This window comes from Lampris incognitus, chromosome 19 (assembly GCF_029633865.1).
Source record: "Lampris incognitus isolate fLamInc1 chromosome 19, fLamInc1.hap2, whole genome shotgun sequence".
NCBI lineage: Eukaryota > Metazoa > Chordata > Actinopteri > Lampriformes > Lampridae > Lampris > Lampris incognitus.
The window spans coordinates 25,971,178-25,986,710 of NC_079229.1; the positions used below are offsets into that span (position 1 = coordinate 25,971,178).

A 15,533-nucleotide genomic window follows, 5' to 3' on the forward strand; every position below is an offset into this window, starting at 1 on the left:
ACTCGGAGGCTGGGACTCAGCTGAAGCAGCTGGCTGGGATCATGAATCACCTGGTTCCTCAGGAGAGTGACATCACCCTGGAAATCATCAGATACGACCCTCTATAGATCCTGTTGTGAAGGGCCACTCGGAGGCTGGGACTCAGCTGAAGCAGCTGGCTGGGATCATGAATCACCTGGTTCCTCAGGAGAGTGACATCACCCAGGAAATCATCAGATACGACCCTCTATAGATCCTGTTGTGAAGGGCCACTCGGAGGCTGGGACTCAGCTGAAGCAGCTGGCTGGGATCATGAATCACCTGGTTCCTCAGGAGAGTGACATCACCCAGGAAATCATCAGATACGACCCTCTATAGATCCTGTTGTGAGGGGCCACTCGGAGGCTGGGACTCAGCTAAGCAGCTGGCTGGGATCATGAATCACCTGGTTCCTCAGGAGAGTGACATCACCCTGGAAATCATCAGATACGACCCTCTATAGATCCTGTTGTGAGGGGCCACTCGGAGGCTGGGACTCAGCTGAAGCAGCTGGCTGGGATCATGAATCACCTGGTTCCTCAGGAGAGTGACATCACCCTGGAAATCATCAGATACATCATCGACTCAACACTAGCCCAGTACCAAGAGGGAGACAACATGGTCATGTGGTGGGCCCATGTTATGAGCAAAGGGAAACGTCCAGCCCTCAGTGGGGTTATCAGAAGTGCGATTTCAATCTTCCTTGGGCCCATGGTGGAGTCCTCCTTCAGCCTCATGGGAGACATAATTGACCCTAAAAGCTCAAATATGAACATTTTCGCCTTGGATGCAATTCAGACAGCAAAGTATGCCATGAAGTCTAGGGGCATGACTGCTACCATGATGTTCAAAAGAGAAGATGAAAGATGTGGACCAGTTGATAGAAGACTGTGCCAGAACATGAGGTCTGCTGGAAGAAGGGAGAAAGCACAGAGAGGGGTGTCCGGGTAGCGTAGCGGTCTATTCCGTTGCCTACCAACATGGGGATCACTGGATCAAATCCCTGTGTTGCCTCCGGCTTGGTTGGGCTTCCCCACAGACATAATTTGGCCGTGTCTGGGGGTGGGGAGCCGGATGTGGGTATGTGTCCTGGTCGCTGCACTAGCGTCTCCTCTGGTCATTCGGGGCACCTATTCTGGGGGGAGGGGGAACTGGGGGGAATAGCGTGATCCTCCCACGTGCTACGTCCCCCTGGTGAAACTCATCACTGTCAGGTGAAAAGAAGCAGCTGGCAACTCCACATGTATTGGAGGAGGCATGTGGTAGTCTGCAGCCCTCCTCGGACCGGCAAAGGGGGTGGAGCAGTGACTGGGTCAGCTCGGAAGAGTGGGGAAACTTAATTTACTACTTAATAGTCTGTCTCTTGTTGATCTGAGTATATTAAATATAAGTTCCTATTTATTTAGGCATATAGCACAGGCCTTCATCACACAGTTATATGATATTATGCTGTCGCATTTTTTTTTCCGCCTTCGGGTAGCTCTCGCTTTTGTCACCATACATGTTTTGGCTTCCCTGATTAACACATTAAGGTTCTATTTACAGTCAAAATCTCAATCTCGGCTCGCAGCTTCCTTGGTGTGAGCTGAGGGGGGAGCCATCGCTCAAAATTTCACCTATGATTCATTCAGTGGTCCGCAGTGACCTCACGAAAATGTGTCATCCATTCAGTTAGGCCGGTGTTTAAACACAGATCTTGATCTTTTGTGTGTACTTAGGCTACTTAAGTCATTACGCTGAGGTAACACTGGTAGTTCTTTAAAGAGAAAGCAACTCAGGTCAAATTCAGCCTCAATTATGAGCAAAAGCAAATAGCTCAGTCACATTGGTTTTAGGAGATTAGGAAGACTAGGCATGTCATCGGTCGATAGCTATGATACGAGCTATATGGTCCTAACTGATCAGAAGTGAACTGATTTCCCTAATTACAGCTAGAATATGTCATGAGGTAAATCAAATTGTGGGTGGGAAATTAAAATGTCTAAATGATCACCATACGCATTGCTGACACCTTTTTCATCTTTACTGTTAGCCCATTCTGGCCCAAAACCTAACCTACCCTCCAGCTCTGATCAAACTTTAAGACTGCTGCTTTAGGAGATGCGTAGGTGTATTTTTTTCTAAGTTGTTTAAAAATCCCAAATATTTACCACCATTTTTGCCATAGAAATGAATGGGGGAATGTTAAGTCCTGCAAGGGGATCTTAACAAAATCGTTCGGTTACGATTTTGCCTCAAGCTACCATCGTTTCTCCATGAAATGTAGGCTACTTCTAGTAGATAAAACCGATGTCATCCTCTCAGTGAAAAGGTATTCAGAAGATAATCGCATAGATTTACAGTGAACAATATGGCCTAGGTGCTATTGGGCTATTTCAGCCACATCCATTGCTAACAGGTGCATAAAATCAAACACACAACCATGCAGTCTCCATAGACAAGACATTGGCAGTAGAATGGGTCATACTGAAGAGCTCAGTGACTTTCAACATGGTACTATCATTCATAGGACGCCACCCTTCCAACAAGTCAGTGGTCAAATGTCTGCCCTGCTAGATCTGCCACGGTCAACTGTAAGTCTGTTATCGTGAAGTGGAAATGTCTCGGAGCAACAACAGCTCAGCCATGAAGCAGTAGGCCACACAAGACCACAGGATGGGACTGCTGAGTGCTGAAGTGTGTAAAAGTCGCTTGTCCTCGGTTGCAACACTCACTATCGAGTCCCAAACTGCCTCTGGAAGCAAAGTTGGCATAAGACCTGTTCACCAGGAGCTTCATGAAATGGGTTTCCATGGCCGAGCAGCTGCACACAAGCCTAAGATCACCAGGCACAATGCCAAGCATCAGCTGGAGTGGTGTAAAGCACAGCACCACTGGACTCTGGAGCGGTGGAAACGTGTTCTCTGGAGTAATGAATCGCGCTTCACTATCTGGTGGTCTGATGGATCAATCTGGGTTTGGCAGATGCCAGGAGAACGCTACCTGCCCAACACAGTAAAGTTTGGTGGAGGAGGAATAATAGTCTGGGACTGTTTGTCATGGTTTGGGCTCGGCCCCTTTAGTTCCAGTGAAGGGAATCTTAATGCTACAGTATACAGTGACCTTCTCTAGAGAATTGTGTGCTTCCAACTTTGTGGCAACAGTTTGGGGAAGGCCCTTTCCTGTTTCAGGATGACAAGGCTCCCATGCACAAAGCGAGGTCCATAAACACATGGTTTGCCAAGTTTGGTGTGGAAGAACTTGACTGGCCTGCAAAGAGTTATGACCTCAACCCCATCCAACATCTGTGGCAGGAATTGGAACGCCGACTGTGAGCCAGGCCTTCTCCCCAACATCAGTGCCCGACTTCGCTAATGCTCTTGTGGCTAATTGGGAGCGATACCCTGCAGTTTGTGTGTGTGTGTGTGTGTGTGTGTGTGTGTGTGTGTGTGTGTGTGTGTGTGTGTGTGTGTGTGTGTGTGTGTGTGTGTGTGTGTGTGTGTGTGTGTGTGTGTGTGTGTGTGTATCCTACGCAGGCCAACTTATACATTTCTGTTAATTTGTGGCCTTACTTCTCAATGCCCGGCATATTCAAGAAAAAAAAATCGACTATATAAATAGGAAACACTTTCACATATGGTCAATATGTCATGTTTAATTGTCATGTCTTCAACGGCGTTAGCTACAATATTCAACAGAGGGTTAAGTAGATCACATCCAAAGCGAAGTTTTTTTTTTCAGCTGATTGACATGGAAAAAAAAGTTTCGACACAAAATAAGACTGATATGGATGGTTCTGTAAGCTTTGCACAGTCTAAACATTCATTTTTCTTGGTCAGGTCTCCTCTGGAAGTGATAAGACCTCTGACAAAAGCAAAGGCAATATTGAAACTGCAGAATTTCAATGTTTTTGAACGGTTTTTAGGCTATTAAGACATGCAGCGTACTAGATCAACTGAGAACAATCATGGCACTGCTTTGCATTCACACATTGTTCGAAGTAAACTTTCATAACTTTTCATAACCACAAACAACTATGTACACCACGGCCTATAATATCCGGGAGAAATAAGGGCTCCTCTCTTAAGCAGGCGGACAGAAGGCTTGATAAAGAGTATATTAAGCAAGTAAGTAATAACTGTACAAGAGTCCAACTGTTATGGGAGCACAGCTTTCCAGAGAAAGTGTCGTGTAACTAACAGATTCTGATAAAGAAATGCATCCCGCAGAAGAAATGTTAAGAGAAACTCTCAAGTGTTTTTACCGTCTGACCATTTTTGAAGGAAAACCTTGCCAACGCACTGAATAGTTTTCTTTTGGAAAGTATTATTATAAGTTATTTAAGTATTATTTCACTGAAAAAAATAAAATAAAATCTCTCGAGGCTAAAGGGGTTTGTTGGTTTTCCAATGTGTTTCATTTTTGTGGCGTGGCGTGCAAAGTCGGGCGATGTCTTACTGCATTGCAATGCATTGAAATTTCACAGTTCACGTTGACACGCGCTGGAATAAACAGCAAAGTCGATGTGGTGCCGAGGAATGTGAACTGTTTCAAAGGAGAACCGTACTACTCCGGTATCACAAATGATTTTTCCTATTCCTAAACCCCCTATCTGCATGGAAAGTGAAAGATGCTTACACGCAGTCATACTATTTCCCGATCAAATGACAAAAAAACCAAAAAATAATCCTACTTTAAATTGGACTGTGGATTAGTATTCCCTTTTAAACACCTCTAGACCTAACCTCGAACAAATACTATCTTAGAAAACAATCTCAAGAAGGCATCAACTAAAAAAAAATTTGAAACTAAGTATAGCGATAATCTTAATTAACCATTTGGTAATTTTCCTGATTCACGTCACATTGTAATGATATTTTCACATTTTAGGACTCGCTGTGCTTTTACTTCACGGACCTATCATGGTTTTTATTCCCCCGGTTGTTTCGGAGCTTTCATGATCAGCAGTCGTTTCCGAGTTGTTAATTCTGCCTGCAGTGAAGGCATCCATAACGACATGCGTTAGTCCATAACGCTGCGGCCGCAGTTCTTAACGGTACTAGCAATGCCGGGTCTCAAGCCAGAGCTCAGTTTCACATTCAGTCAAATCGACTTTCTGAAGTCATGCTACGAGTTCTAGTTACCCTAATCCAAAATGATGCAAACGCTGTTCACACTGTAAAAAGTCTGTCCAGAGGAGTTATATTGTACATTGCCGGGTTTGTGCGATGCTGTTTCGTTTGGATATTTTGTCCCTCTCGGGTTGCCATCTCAGGCACTTTGCAAGTCTTTGGCTTCCAGAACGCTTTCACAGGGGAAAACCCTTAAGAGCACTACAGGCTAAAGGACAGACATCCTCATCACTACTAATGCGTGGACTTAGTTAGGCATGGCATCTTTAGCACTGGGATAAATTGCCTAGTACCCAAGTTTATTGTGAAGTGTGTGACTGCAGGTCACGAAAACCCAGACAAAAACAGGCCTTTGCATTGCTGCTATGGTTCACAGTATAACAAAAATAAATAATTCAAAGGAAAAGAATATGTTTAGTATTACCAGTGCATGGTGGACGGAATCTTAGGGAAGTCTGCAAAAAAAAAACGTTATTCACCATTAAGGATAATACATAACAAAAAGGTGTGCAGGTGTTTCATAACTTCTTAAATATCTGCTTACATTTCAGTATCAGCCAATTAGAATGCAGGAGGGTGTGCGACAAAAAAAACAAACCCGTGCGTAGTAAAATGTCTTTATGAAAACATAGCGTGTGTGTAACCTAAACGAAACAAATCCATTGAGAATAGTGGCATTATGAAGAGGCTAAGTAATCAAAACATCTTAAGGCATGATAGCCCTTTTAGGCAGGTGGTTTGTCAATATTCCACTGCATTGTGGGATTGCTGAACACAGCCATGATGCCTCTGGTCCTCCAACCAGAGGTTCCTCCAGTTCCTCTCTCAGTTCTGGCCTTTCCTCCTTCTATCTGGGATGATTTACTGACTGTTGAGAGCCCAACATCCAACATTTGCCCCCTTATCCCCCACTGGGTCCCGTTCCCTCTGATCCTGGCTGTGTGATCCTGCCCACCGCCTCTCTTTTTATCTCTCTCTCTTTCTCTCTTGCTCTTCTCTGAGCGGTCAATGCCCCAGGCCCGTCTCTCTGGGCCAGCCGCTGTAGTGACCCCTCCTCACTGTGTGGTCCCAGACGCTAGCGCTCTGACCCGGTGTCTGCTGATGGCATCCTCCAGGAACCCTGCCAACTTCTCACAGTCCTCCTGCACCAACACACAGGCCGACAGTTCACATTTTGTGAGTGCGATGATGGATATACTGAAGACATTATTGATGAAAATCAATTTGTAATAAAAAAAAAAACAAAAAATCACAATGCATAGATATAAAATACTCATTGTGTGCACTGCCTGAAGAGAAAGTGTATCACATCTTGAAAATATGCTTTGGATATATCTCAAGATGCAAATTTTCAAGATCACTTGAAGTAAACAGTCCTTTTTATTTTTACAACCTTGGTCTTCCATTTGCAGTTTTTGCCATCATGCATATCGGCTATGCTCTTTCACCCACCAGCTTCATTGCACTGATTTTGGATATGGCACTATCAGGGGACACCGATTTACAACAGCATCTTACGGGGCAAAGGTACACACGCGCAAGACAAGTTTCAGCAAGTTCAAATTATTCCCAATTATCTAAACCAATGACCTGGAAGTGAAAACAAAAGAGCAAGTTAAAAGTTATTACTTGAATGTGCAATATTATCAGTGGCTGATTGCATTGCTGTACTTCCTGGTTCAACTTGCAGGAATGACCAGTCCATACTTACCGTAGGCGGTCATAACCTGGTCAGCACACTGAGAAGTAATAGATAATAGGAAATCCTGTACACGGTCTAACTGAGGTCCATGTTCAGTTTTCCCATAAGATATAATTTAAAAGCTGTGTCTAGCAGCGGTCCCATGTCCAGAATCTCCAAAATGAAGCTGGTGAGTAAAATGGGATCATCATCGACATGTACAGTCCGTGTTAAAAACTACAAAAACAAGACCCATGTAAAAAAAAAAAACAAAAAAAAAAACAGAATTTCCTTTAAGATTATGGCTCCAAACTGGTTCTAAGAACCAAAGTCAATGCCAGAAACAAATGATATTTTACTAAAATTACTGATAATATTTTTAATTGGAAATAAAAACTTGATCATCTTGTTCCAGAACAGAAACATTCATTGGAGTTTTAATTACTGGTTAATAAAGATTTATTTGTTCCATGTCATATTTAACAAAAAAAAATTGGGGGGGGGGGTTTCCCCTTTCTCTCCCCAGTTGTATCCAGCCAATTATCCCACTCATCTGAGCCGTCCCGGTCTCTGCTCCACCCCCTCTGCTGATCCGGGGAGGGCTGTAGACTACCACATGCCTCCTCCAATACATGTGGAGTCACCAGCCGCTTCTTTTCACCTGACAGTGAGGAGTTTCGCCCGGGGGACATAGCACGTGAAAGGATCACGCTATTCCCCCCGAGTTCCCCATCCCCCTCGAACAGGTGCCTCGACTGACCAGAGTAGGCACTAGTGCAGCGACCAGGACACCTACCTACATCCGGCTTCCCACCCACAGACACAGCCAGTTGTGTCTGTAGGGACACCCGACCAAGCCGGAGGCAACACGGGGATTTGAACCGGTGATCCCCATGTTGGGTAGGCAACGGAATAGACCGCTACGCTACCCAGACGCCCATTCCATGTGATATTAATCACAAAGTGTAATTTGTTTTATAATCTGCACTGAATGTTCACAAGAAGTATTATCGCTGCTTTGCTTCTGAACTCTCGGATGTCTCTGGGTGTATGTCTCACACCTCGGCGTGCCTTCATTCCACATCATGCATGCTATAAATGTGCACTATCACTGACGTCTGCTTGGTTAATGCTCGGTATGGGGGGGGGGGGACACAAGAACAGAAAGGAAAAAAACAAAACATTGTTAAGCGCTGTTAAGAATTCCTGAAGCCAGATTACTGATCATGAACAGATAATAAAGAGCTCTCCATATCTACCTCATTTATGAAGGCGTAGTGGACAAGTTCATTGGCAAGGTCTTTTGAGCTGTCAGCTGAAAGTTTCAAATAAAGTAGTTCAGTCACAGATATCAGTACAGTAGAAATGAACCAAGACGACATCCACAGTGCCCCCCCCCCTCCAACGTGTGATGGTTGTCAACTTACTGGGAAGAATGTCACAGCTAAGCTGTCGATGGAGCTTGTCATCCATTTTCAGAAACAGAGAAAGCTAGAGAGCAGAGATAAAGCTTCACATTAAATCAGTTCAGTTTAATGAGCACGCGCTTCGTATTCATGACCGTCACTAATCCACAAATGAGCATGGTACCTTCAAAGGCTTATTGAACTGAATTGGTACAGAGCCCCATAAGTACCGCTGATAATGAAATGGTCAAAATACCTGTACTAATATGTGACTCACGTGAGTTTTGGTCCCTTCTTCATTTGACTCCAGGTTACAGTGCATCTGAATAACCTACAACATCAACAGACAGACAGTTGTTGCCACATGATGAGCTCAAAACGTCATTTACATGTTTCACAGTGCATGGTACAGTTAACCTAATAAAGCTTCATGCTATTGGTTTGACCGGTTTGGAGTATCCGTCCATCCATTATCCAAACCCTTTATCCCAATCGGGGTCGCGGGATGCTGGAGCCTATCCCAGCAGTCATTAGGCAGCAGGCGGGGAGACACCCTGGACAGGCCACCAGTCCATCACAGGGCCGACAGACACACACACACATTCACACCTAGGGACAATTTAGCATGGCTGAGTCACCTGACCTACATGTCTTTGGACTGTGGGAGGAAACCGGAGCACCCGGAGGAAACCCACGCAGACACGGGGAGAACATGCAAACTCCACACAGAGGATGACCTGGGACGACCCCCAAGGTTGGACAACCCCGGGGTTCGAACCCAGGACCTTCTTGCTGTGAGGTGACCGCGCTAACCACTGCGCCACCCCGGTTTGGAGTATGTGACGTACCGTGAAAATCCACGCCGTCACTGTGCATTGTTTGAAAAAAATAACATATTAGCTGAGTGTTGTATTGTTGAATAGTGCAGGACTCATGATAAAAACACTCGCGCCAAGGCACAACGTAAAAAGGAGCTAACCTTCCTGGTCTCTGTTTCTTGGGGCTCGGGTGTGGGGGTCTTCACTGTCTCCACCTGCTCCTGAGACAAGGAGAGGGCACGGGGGACGGGGTGCGGCCGAGATGAGGCAAAGTTCATCAAGGGGTAAATCCCATTCCTATAGAACAGAGAGGAGAGGAATTAAAGAGAAATTGTTAAGGATTAAGCACACACAGAAGTAGGTCACACAAACGTGAGCTCCGTTGGGTTAGCCTCACAGTTGCTTTTATATTCCAACTATCTATATCAAACCTTGAACCCAAGCTAGAAACCAACTAACTATACTGGTTGTTTCATGCCACGGTACAGTCTCAGAAGGAAAACAACTACTTCGTCGAAAAATATTAACACAACAAACCCGCAAGATCCTTCAAAAATGGCGAATGACAAGAAAGGACCCCTCACTCAAAGCTGTGATGTGAGTGATACGTGAAAGCAAAGATGACTTGTCCAAGCAGATGGATGCTAAGACAGTTAGCATCGAGACCACTCTCACACAAATTGAATCCTCACCATCGACTTTATCTGACCAAGTCGAGGCAATGGAAGAATGGGTGTCAGCTAACGAGGACAATGTGAGTGATGCACTGGTTGAAAACTGGTCGATGTCGAGGATAGGAGCAGGAGAAATAATATATGAATCTTCAACATACGTGAAAGGTCAGAGGGCCGGGATGCAGCTGCTTTTCTCGAACAGATTATCCCACAAATCCTCGGCCCTATCGTGTTTGATTCTCCCATCATCGTTGAGAGATGTCGTTGCCTCAGCAACGCCTCAGACAAGACCAGGCCTCCGATAGCCAAATTCCTTAACTTTAAAGACAAGCAAAAGGTGCTTCGCCGGGCCAGGGAAATGAAGATGTTTTTTTGAAAACTGAGGAACTGCACCACCCAGCCAAACTCCTAATATTGTATGAGGGTGATTCTTCAATTTGGGGCATTTTTGGCTTTTAAAATCTTGAAAAAAAAATTTTTTAAATCTGTTTTTTCTTTTTCAAAAGCTCTATTAAGTGGTCTGGAACAAATATCTTAGCATAGCTTTGATCGTCCTACAAAATAAGTTGAATATTATGATGATTTTTTTTCAAAGTTGTAACAGCAAAATGTGATGGTAATGACACATGATGGTAATGACAATTTTCACTTGTTGGAGAAAAAGTTGGCTAACTCTTAGACTTGCTAACCTAACTTGTTAGCTAGCGTACAATGTACAATGAATATACGTGACTAAAGTGAAATTTCTTATTTCTGAACTGAAATACTCAGTAACTTGTTTGGTAATGATGCCTAATAAACGTACTGTCAGATCAGGACATATTCAAATGACATCTGTGGACATGAAAAAGTCGTGCCTCTGCCATGACTGCTCATGGGCCTCTGGCACTTCTCATTTCCATGGCAACCACATTGTTGTTGTTTGAAAAAACGTTATTGCGCTCTAAAATGTTGGGTGTGATGGTAATGACAGATGTATGAGGGACAGCGATATTTAACTATAAAAACATTCAAACGGCACATATATAAACCATATGAATTTGAAATATGTCTTTTGAAATTATTATGAGAAAATGCAAAGTAAAGCTTTAATGAATTTAACAATTTTTATTACTTTATTATAGAGGGGAAGTTAAAAAGTCTGGGATGGGGACAAGCCCAAAATAGTGAAATTCTGGCCCATTTGAATTTTCAACATACTGAAAAAGTATTAAAATGTCATCATTGAGACACAAATCTTTTTCTTTCTTTTTTTTTATAGCTAACACAACCTAACTCTAACAAATACAATAATTGTTTTTTCAAAAATGTTCTTGAAAATCTACCCTGGGGACAGAAAAACTCCCTTAATTGAAGAATCACCCACGAGGGAGCCATCATGTGGTTCTCTACAGCGCCGACGTCGTTGAGCTTTTGAGTGAGCTGGAAGACTAAATTCACTTTTACTCTTTAACAGATTGCCTAACAGCCGTCAAGGGACAGTTCTGTTATCCAGCGAAAATGGGTGAGTTAATTAGCCATCAATCAACTTTACCCTATATAGATTATTAATGTTTGGGCCACTTGATGGCGGCGGAAAACAAAGTATGGCAACTAGCACTGCAACCCAGCCTACATTTAACAAACAAGGACTGCTTCCCCGTTAGGCTGCTTATTGTTGTTATTTTCAGATTTAAAGTGGCTCCGTTGATTCCAACTTGTTTTCCTTTACATCTTTGATTGTGTTCTGATTTCTTCATTATCCTAATTGGTTTCTTAACTACTAAGTATGACTATTGATGAGTTGGAACTGGCTTTCAAATGACTGTGGGCAGTCGATTTTTACTATCTAAGCCTATGGTCATTCTGAAGAATGCCACTGGCATGATGCTCCCAGTCTCCTGGAGTGGCTGTGGATCGACTCACACACTGGGAATACCGGGTCATCCTTTCATCATGGACTGAGGTTGAAAAATTCAAGATCTACAGCGACTGTAGCGGCTACCCTATAGTTAACAAGAGTAGCCCACCTAATGTTCCTGTCTTTGTCTTTTTTGTCTTGGGGGTTTGGGTGGGTCTATTATGGGGATTGGAATGGTTACTTTATATGCTCGCCATTGTTTTCAGAAATGTGGTGTGTGGTACAATGCAAAATTCTTAATCTCTCATACATTATCAACACTTCTTGGTTTGATATCTATGACCGAATGATTAATACTTTTTCCATACTTACATGACTAGTCAACTAAATTGTGTCTCCCGGAACGTAAAGGAAATCAACTCTCCGATAGAGGAAGAAAATTTTCACTTATATAAAGAAGCTAGTATCTACAAGTATTGTACTCATTCAAGAATCCCACCTTACTGATACGGAACATTTGAAACTTAAGAGGGACTGGATCGGACATGTCTTTTTTTCCTCTTTTACTTCTAAAGCGAGAGGGGTTGCTGTACTTCTAAACAAAAACATAGTGTTTAAATTGAACTCAGTTGAAAAGGATGAGAATGGTAGATTCCTGCTTATTGATTGTGTTTTGAATATGAATAGGGTGACATTGGTGAATACATATGGTCCCACCTATGACAACCCAGCCTTCTTTAATGACCTACTTCTAAGACTAGCGGCGGTTGATAATTCTTACTCTAGAATAGATATGTTTTTAGCCCCTCAAAATATACTCACTAGGGTAAAGGATTGCTCTTATCTGGCTGCTGCGCTATCAGATCATAATCCATTGAAGATGACCTGGGTAATGGTGCCTGTACAACCATCCCCTTAGAGATGGAGATTTAAAACATTTATGCTGAAAGACCCAGAATAAATTGTATTTATGAACTCCCAAATTGACCTGTTCCTTGAGGCCAATCTGAATCTAGCTTCTCATGCAAATATCTTGGAAGCTCTCAAGGCATTTATGAGGGGATGTACCTTATCCTCCAGTTCATATAGGTTAAAAGAAAAGAGAAAAGCCTTGTCAAAATTAGATGAAGAAATTAGAATACTCAAGCAACAACACTCTGAAACTAAAAGAGTGGACATTTTAAACTCTTTAACAATGAAGTGGATACAGTACAATAATTTATGCACTAACAAAGCCAAAGTAGCTTTAGCTAGGACCAACTACCACTATTACAAATATGGAAACAAAACTAGCAAGCTCCTAGCGTGGCAGATTAACAGGAAAGAAACAAATAAAATTATCCACTCAATAACTACTGATGAGAACCAGCATGTGATGTCTTGGTGGTGGAATTAGGAAGTACAGCAAATTATACAGAGGAAGAGGTTGGCAAAGAAGAAGTGAGATAGACTGAGAGATGAAAAAAGTAGACAGGAGTACAAGGAGACGCAGCGTAAAGCGAAGAAAGAGGTAGCAAAGGCAAAGGAAAAGGCGTATGGTGAGGTGTATGACGGATTAGACACTAAGGAAGGAGAAAAGGACTTGTACCGATTGGCTAGACAGAGGGACCGAGCTGCAAAGGATGTGCAGCAACTTAGGGCGATCAAGGATAGGGATGGAAATGGGCTGACAAACGAGGAGAGTGTGCTGACAAGGTGGAAGGAGTACTTTGAGGGGTTGATGAATGATGAAAATGTGAGAGAGAGAAGGTTGGATGATGTAGGGACAGTGAATCAGGAAGTGCAGTGGATTAGCAAGGAGAAAGTGAGGGCAGCTATGAAGAGGATGAAGAGTGGAAAGGTGGTTTGTCCAGATGACATACCTGTGGAGGCATGGAGATGTTTAGGAGAGATGGCAGTGGAGTTTTTAATTAGATTGTTTAACACAAACTTGGAAAGCGAGAGGATGCCAGGATGCCTGAGGAGTGGAGAAGAAGTATACCGGTACCGATTTTCAAGAGCAAGGGCAATGTGCAGAACTGCAGCAACTACAGAGGTATAAAGTTGATCAGCCACAGCGTGAAGATATGGGAAAGAGTAATAGAAGCTAGGTTAAGAGGAGAGGTGATGATTAGCGAGCAGCAGTATGGTTTCATGCCACGAAAGAGCACCACAGATGCAATGTTTGCTTTGAGAGTGTTGATGGAGAAGCATAGAGAAGGCCAGAAGGAGTTACATTGTGTCTTTGTAGATTTAGAGAAAGCATACGACAGGGTGCCGAGAGAGGAGGTGTCGTATTGTATGAGGAAGTTGGGAGTTGCAGAGAAGTATGTAGGAGTGGTGCAGGATATGTATGAGGGGAGTGTGACAATGATGAGGTGTGCGGTTGGAAAGACAGATGGGTTCAAGGTTGGAGGTGGGATTACATCAAGGACCGGCTCTGAGCCCTTTCTTGTTTGCAATGGTGATGGACAGGTTGATGGACAAGATCAGGCAGGAGTCTCCATGGACGATAATGTTCAAGGATGACATTTTGATCTGTAGAGTAGGGTGCAGGTTGAAGAGAACCTGGAGAGGTGGGGGTATGCAATGGAGAGAAGAGGAATGAAAGTCAGTAGGAGCAAGACGGAATACCTATGCGTGAATGAAAGGGAGGACAGTGAAATGACCAGGATGCAAGGAGTAGAGGTGATGAAGGCATATGAGTTTAAATACTTGGGGTCAACTGTCCAAAGTAACGGGGAGTGCAGGAGAGAGGTGAAGAAGAGAGTGCAGGCAGGGTGGAGTGGGTGGAGAAGAGTGTCAGGAGTGATTTGCAATAGAAGGGTACCAACAGTGACACTGATGAAAAGACAGGAGGTGGAGCTGGAGGTGGCTGAGTTGAAGATGCTAAGATTTTCACTGGGAGTGACGAAGAAGGACAGGATTAGGAACAAGTATATTAGAGGGACAGCTCAGGTTGGACGGTTTGGAGACAAAGCAAGAGAGGCAAGATTGAGATGGCTTGGACATGTGTGGAGGAGAGATGCTGGGTATATTGGGAGAAGGATGCTGAATATGGAGCTGCCAGGGAAAAGGAAAAGAGGAAAGCCAAAGAGGAGGTTTATGGATGTGATGAGGGAAGACAGGTGGCTGGTGTGACAGAGGAAGATGCAGAAGACAGGAAGAAATAGAAACAGATGATCCGCTGTGGTGACCCCTAACGCGAGCAGCCGAAAGTAGTAGTAATAACTACTGATGAGAGCAGATCCCTGGTTAGCACATCGGAGATCAATGTGGAATTCAAAAAATTTTATGAAACACTGTATGCATCGGATCACAACATCACTAATATTGCAGCGGGGCAATATCTGGAAGGTTTACCTCTCCCTCAGATTAATGCAGAAGATAAAGATCGGCTGGATGCTGAAATAACTGAGGGGAAGGTTCTCCTGGCCATGAAGTCATTGCAGAATAATAAGGCCCCGGGGCCAGATGGCTTCCCAATCGAATATCTTAAAACATTCTCAGATAAACTGTGTGTCAAGTCAAGTCAATTTCTTTGTATAGCCCAATATCACAAATCACAAATTTGCCTCAGTGGGTTTTACAGCAACACAACATCCTGCCCTTAGACCCTCTCATCGGATAAGGAACAACTCCCTAAAAAAAAAAAACCTTTAACAGAGAGAAAAAATAGGAAGTTGTCTCCTCTAACAAGTATGAGTAAAGAAGCTTTGGACAATCCAACTTTGCCAGACACTCTAGAATTAGCAACTATAACACTGCTACCAAAACCTGATAAGGACTGACAGAGGTATGACTTCTTACAGGCCTCTAAGCCTGTTGAATGCTGACTATAAGATTATTTCCAAATTAATAGCAACTAGATTAGAAGACATTACGTCGAAGATAATTCATCCTGACCGAACAGGATTTATCAAGAATAGACAAGGGTCAGACAATGTTCGCCAGTTATTTCATATAGTGGACTATGCACAGAAGAAAAGGGAACCCATGCTGATAA

At 43.5% G+C, this 15,533-nt stretch overlaps 1 protein-coding gene across 3 annotated transcripts in view; it reads right to left on the bottom strand.

The window, feature by feature from the left end:
- Nucleotides 1–3,640: 3,640 nt before the first annotated feature.
- The window catches only part of LOC130129555 (nuclear receptor-binding protein 2-like), a 59,500-nt gene continuing 47,607 nt past the window's right edge, over nt 3,641–15,533 (bottom strand). For all 3 annotated transcript variants that reach the window (XM_056299125.1, XM_056299126.1, XM_056299127.1), the window contains exons 14-18: nt 9,196–9,331; nt 8,494–8,547; nt 8,238–8,301; nt 8,070–8,125; nt 3,641–6,271 (exon numbers count right to left, since the gene is read on the bottom strand). In XM_056299125.1, coding sequence (XP_056155100.1) covers nt 6,185–6,271; nt 8,070–8,125; nt 8,238–8,301; nt 8,494–8,547; nt 9,196–9,331 — 397 coding nt within the window. In that variant the 3' untranslated portion in view covers nt 3,641–6,184. The remainder of the gene's footprint in view (nt 6,272–8,069; nt 8,126–8,237; nt 8,302–8,493; nt 8,548–9,195; nt 9,332–15,533) is intronic.